This window comes from Hyla sarda, chromosome 2, assembly GCF_029499605.1.
Source record: "Hyla sarda isolate aHylSar1 chromosome 2, aHylSar1.hap1, whole genome shotgun sequence".
Taxonomy (NCBI): Eukaryota; Metazoa; Chordata; class Amphibia; order Anura; family Hylidae; genus Hyla; species Hyla sarda.
The window spans coordinates 94769415-94775414 of NC_079190.1; the positions used below are offsets into that span (position 1 = coordinate 94769415).

The 6000-nt window shown below is 39.6% G+C and overlaps 1 protein-coding gene across 1 annotated transcript in view; it reads left to right on the forward strand.

The window, feature by feature from the left end:
• The window catches only part of OS9 (OS9 endoplasmic reticulum lectin), a 78447-nt gene extending 73195 nt beyond the window's left edge, over positions 1 to 5252 (forward strand). The window contains exons 15-16 of the mRNA XM_056562591.1: positions 3357 to 3466; positions 4920 to 5252. Coding sequence (XP_056418566.1) covers positions 3357 to 3466; positions 4920 to 5060 — 251 coding nt within the window. The 3' untranslated portion in view covers positions 5061 to 5252. The remainder of the gene's footprint in view (positions 1 to 3356; positions 3467 to 4919) is intronic.
• The last annotated feature ends 748 nt before the right edge of the window (positions 5253 to 6000 follow it).

Genomic DNA, 6000 nt, shown 5'->3' on the forward strand with positions numbered 1-6000 from the left:
TACTCTGGACAGTTCCAGAGACACGTGTCATCAGAGAGCTCTTAGACAGAAAAGAACAACTCAACTTCAGCAGCTCAGAAGTACTGAAAGGATTAATATTTTTTAATAGAAGTCATTTACAAATCTGTTTAACTTTCTGGAGCCAGTTTTTTTTCCTGGATAACCCCTTTTAATCTGGGTTATGGAGGGGTCTCTACCAACTTGATCTTTCGAGTCTGTTCCAGTGGATGCATTCTCGGAGTCACTCTGTGAACCTTTCTGAGCACTCTGCGCTCTTTATCTACTGTTCTAACTTTCACTTTCCACAAATCATCTGAACACAGGAGTTGAACAAATATTGGTTGTCATGCACAATTTACAATTTAGGTCATCTTGTTCGTCTGCAGCTTGGTTTTACCCCCAAATAGTAAACTCCTTGATAAATAATAATGCACCCAGATATAAATGTGGGATTGATGCAAAACATATCATTCAGTTACAGTATGTCTAGGGTAGAGATAAATGATTACTGGTGTGGTGTGATTAGACACTGGAACCTTTCACAAGAAAGCTTACATGCTTCCCTTTGCCCTATAAAAAAGGCTCTCGGAGACTACTTTTGGGTAGTGTACCTCTTGGTGAGAGATCGTTACTGCTAGACATGCCTCTACAACACATTGGATGGTCGTTTGGATAAATTGCCCACCATCTAGGCTGTTCTGACCAAGTTTGTAAGAGGTGTTGGGAGCAATGGTTGTGTGAGAGCACACACAAGGTGAACAGGCTTTGGGTGGCCCAGATGGACTACCAGTAGAGAAGAATGTTTCATTTACTGACTAGCATGAGCAGCTCACACAGTTTCCATGTTCACTATCCAGCAATGGGAGCTATAACTGCAAACATGTATTCAAAGGGGTGACTGGAGGTGTACAGGAATTCCTTTGGTGCTGGACGCATGGAACAAGCCGGACCACGAGACTAAAAACTAAGTCTGTTTATTGTGCAAAGATGCAACGCCCATGCGCAACGAAACGCGTTGCATCTTTGCACATTAAACAGACCTGGTTTTTACTCTCATGGTCTGGCTTGTTTCATGCGTCCAGTGCCGAAGTAATTCCTGTGCACCTCCAGTCACCCCTTTGAATACATTTTCTCCAGGAAGGCTGCGGACAACTTACTATTTCTATGCGCTCCCCATTGTTGTGTGCGAGTTCACACAACCTGCTTTGGTAAGCGACTGTTGGCTCCCCTCCCGCAACCCTGTCAGCTCGAGGTCCTACACACGGAGCACCTTCTGTTCTTTCTTTTTTATAACTTCAAAGATAGCACCCACTGTTCCATTACATGTCTGTTCGTCTTTTTTTCATTGTGGCCCTTGAATCACATTGGCCACTGAGGGGTCCCATTTGACTTTGAATGGGGTCTGTTGGGTCTTAGCAGGAGTTTAGACTGACGAAGCGACTGAGCTCCACTCAACTGAGCACAACACTGATGTGAACGAGGCCGAAGTAAGTTTTGCCTCATCTTTATCTGGTTGACCTGCACTATAACCCTGTGTTTTACTGGACTTGCATAGCTAAGCACCACCCAGACCATACTCCTTTCTACCTGAAGACTGTGACCTGCAATGCTTTGATTCACTGCAAACTTATACATGTCTTTACTATTAAAATATAACCTTAATGAAACCCTAATGTTAATGGTGTAAATGTGTAAAAAAAAAAAAAAAAAAAAAAAAAAAATCCTGAATGGCTAAATTTTAGTCACTTCAAATACTAGAAAAATTTTTTATGAGTGCGATCAAGAAATAAGTCTCATCAAAACAAAAATGTTCTGATAAAAACTACCTTCAATTTTGCTCCACTAATGATTTATTTCCACAAAAACATTAAATAAAAAAATAGAGAGAGATAGAGAGAGATAGATAGAGATAGAGATATAGATATATATATAGATATAGATAGATAGATATATATATATAGAGAGAGAGAGAGAGAGAGATATATATTATAATATATCTCTAATTTTATTTTTTTATTTTTTTCCCGCCTCCCCATAGAGTTATGTATTTACAAAATTCAGATGGTAACACATAAAAAGAGACCTCCAATGGAGGGAGAGAGGAAATGAAAAAAGTTATAACTATAAAAAGGCAAAGAGGAACAAAATGAAAGTGCAAAAATTATAGATCACTGCATCCTCAAGGGTTAACTGTTGACCAAGGATTTTCATGGATAAGCAACACTGCTTTTTTTCCGAGCCCTCGGCCTTGCAAAAATTTGATCAAGAACGCTTTATTTGTTCCTGTATATCCTTAGGCTATGTTCACAAGACAGATGTCCAGAAGAACACGACGGCGCTACGACTGCTCAGAAATGTGCCATCCCAAAGATGGCAAAGCATTTCCTTGCAGAATCCGCAAAAACATTGTTTAATGTTTTTCTGGACGCTGAAATCAGGATTTCCATGGCAGACCTGACTCCATCTCTGAATCTGAGGAAGACCTTATTACACATTTTTTGCAGAACTAGGAATATTTGAAGCACTGGCTAAAGACATCTGCTGTCCCAGAAGTCTGTGCCAACTCACTGGACACACTCCCAACCCAGAAGTGCTGACTGGCAATAAAGCGTGCCGTTCAGAGACCTGAACTCGCCTATAAGCGTTAGAGATTGCATAACCCCTCTACCGGAAGCGCTCCTGCCATCGCAATAAGGTGACAGAAGAAAGATTCAATTAAAGTAGTTGTCACACCATTAAATGTCATAGAATAGTAAAATGATCCAGTAAAGAGTTATAACACTTACATATTTAAACTTGGTGTTTGAAGGTTTATAGCAATGTGCACTTCTACCTATAGAGCTGAGTGCTTATGGACAAACATGCACATTTACTCTCCTCACAGCCAGTATTGCCAGTGGCAATGCAGTATAGCTGAAAGGACTCCTTCTGCAAGGTAAGTAATAAGGGCCTATATTTTATCTGCTGCCAGAGGGAGGAGAACACTGATTCTAACAGAAGCCCACTTATTGCAGCACCGATTAATTGGAGCACCAAGGGGAGCCACAAGGAAGATGAAAAGGGTATTGTTTTGTGCTCAAAGCACTGTAAATTACTTTAAATAAAATGGATTTTTGGGATAACCCCCTTTGTCTTCTTTCACTCTTCATCGCTTGTAGTTTTCACCTAAAGGAGTACTGTGGCCAACTGTGGCATGGGTTGTAAAATGTTAAAACAGGGCTTAAAACCTTTAGAACCCTGGGAGTCTATAAATCCAAGTGAGAATTCAGGCATAAAACAAACAATTACTTATTGTACCGCTCCACAGTGTATTGAATATACTATTCTGAATAACTTTTTTTTTTCATGTTTTACAGGTAAAATAGAGATTAAGATACTTACAGGTGGTTTTGGGGATGATGATGATGGCCACTGGCTTTCAGAAGAGGACACAAGGAACCTGAAAGATATATTTTTCAACATATTGGTATGTATGAGAAACATTATTGCAAGGCATGAGATGTGCACGAATGCATAGCAGAGGGAACACTTCTCACATATACCATCCTTTTGCCATACACTTCTGTTCAGGATGTGCACATATATTTCATGATGCTGACATCTATCTACGTGTGTGTGTACAAGATTTCGGGATTTCTCCCTTTATCAAGTCCAAAAGCATTTCTGAGCACACAAAAACACACAGGTTCTGTCTCACAAATATGCAGGGGTTAAAACACATGTGGAGAATTCACACTAAGTTGGGCCATAAACTGTATAGCTATATACTAGACATGATAATTCTGCAGTATATTCCGCAGAAATGAATTCCCCAATTACTTCAATAGGATTCCGCTGCCCCATTTACACAGAATTTCCACAGTGGAATTTTAGCTGCAGAAATTCTGCATTCTGCAAAAATATGTCTATAATAAGGGCATCCTATTGAAGTCAATGGGGCTTGAGGTTCTGCGGAATGCGCGCAGAACATGTGCGGAATTTGCATGTTAGGAACATTATGTGAACACCTTTATAAGTGTACTGAGGAATCCTGCAGAATTCTGAAGGAAACAGAAAATTCAGCATGAATTCCACAAATTTTGAAAAGTTAATGGGGACACGGAATATCTGCATAATCGCAGAAATTCTGCCGTGTGAACATACTCTAATAGTGACCTATGATGATTTCAGTTCTGGTCTCTAAACCTACAGTCTGGCAGCTTATGGCACTTGGCCCTCTTTATTTTATCAATGACAAGAAAAGAATAATTCAGCTCACCGTTGTAGTTCTCACGTATGTGGTAACACACCTCTCCAGACGGAAGACTCTGAATGAGGCAAGGGCCGTGTTCCCAGGTGCAGCAATTAGGCAGAAGAGGAAATGGCATCCGGCTCCCAGACTGGATAAAATAGTGGCTTTATTGAAACATATTAAAAACCAAACTGGAACATAATGTGGATAAGAACATACGAAACGCAACCAACGCGTTTCAACCTGTTAACAAGTCTTAATCATGGTAAAAAGACTTGTTAACAGGTCGAAACGCGTCGGTTGCGTTTCCTTTGTTCTTATCCACATTATGTTCCAGTTTGGTTTTTAATATGTTTCAATAAAGCCACTATTTTATCCAGTCTGGGAGCCGGATGCCATTTCCTCTTCTGCCTCTTTATTTTAGTCATTTGACATAAAAAAATATAAGATAGATGTAACTTTGTTTTTTTTGCAACTCTAATTACTTCTCATATTGACATTCTGTACTTCAGAGGTAACCAGCACTGTAGAAAATGGCTTAGAATGAGTCATTTATAATACATTGACTTTTTTTTTTTCTTTCATGTTTTTTTTTTTTTTTTTTTTATAATAAATGCACAAATTTCAAGTCCAGTTTTCTTTATAGGTTTCAATGTGTTTGCATCATTGTTTTTATTTTCCATACTAGATACAGGGGTCAGAAGATGCTCACAAAGAGCAGAAGCGACAACAACAGCTCGAGGACAATTACCGCTTTGTCTGGAACCAGAATAATGAGGACTCTAAGAGCACCAGCACCTCCACAGACTCGGATGATGTAGATTTCTAGACCTCCGACCTTGACCCGTGGACTCAAGCTTTGTAACAAATCTGTTAGGAGGAGTGCTGCTTCAAGGGAATGGTGGTCTGCAAGCCTAGCTGGATCTCGGCTTCGCCTGCAATAGTTTAAAGCAGTGTTAGATGACTTGCTGGATGTGTGCAAAGGCCAACTAGGAGAATAAAAAATAAGTATTTATATATATTTTGGTTTCTTCCCTTTTAGCTTTGCTGAGGCAAAAACTGACATACTGTGACTACCTGCTCACTGATGGAGACATGTCCTTTAATAGAATGTGATGCAACTAAAGCTTAAAGGGGTACCCCACTGGAAAACATTTTCTTTTAAATCTACTGGCTCCAGAAAGTTACAGATTTTTAAGTTACTTCTATTAACAAAAAAAAATCTTAATCCTTCCAGTACTTATAAGCTACTGTATACTATACAGGAAGTTATTTTCTTTATTAAATTTCCTTTGTCTGACCACAGTGCTCTCTGCTGGCACCTCTGTCCATGTCAGGAACTGTCCAGAGCAGAGCAGGTTTGCTATGAGGATTTGCTTCCACTCTGGACAGTTCCTAAAATGGACAGAGGTGTCAGCAGAGAGCACAGTGGTCAGACAGAAAATAAATTCAAAAATAAAAGAACTTCCTGTGGATCATATAGATGCTGATAAGTACTGGAAGGATTAAGATTTTTAAATAGAAGTAATCTATCTGTTTAACTTCCTGGCACCAGTTGATAAAAAAAAAAAAGTATGTTTTCCAGGTGGGTACTCCTTTAAGTATTGTATGATGAAAATGTATGCATTTTCCTGCCACAGTAGAACGTTTGCCATGACAGAGTCCCCTCTGTGCAGCCCAATGGGATAGATTCCGTCTGGACTCTGAGACCACTTTTCTAGGGCAGTGTTTCCCAACCAGGGAGTTATCACAAAACTACAACCCCCAGC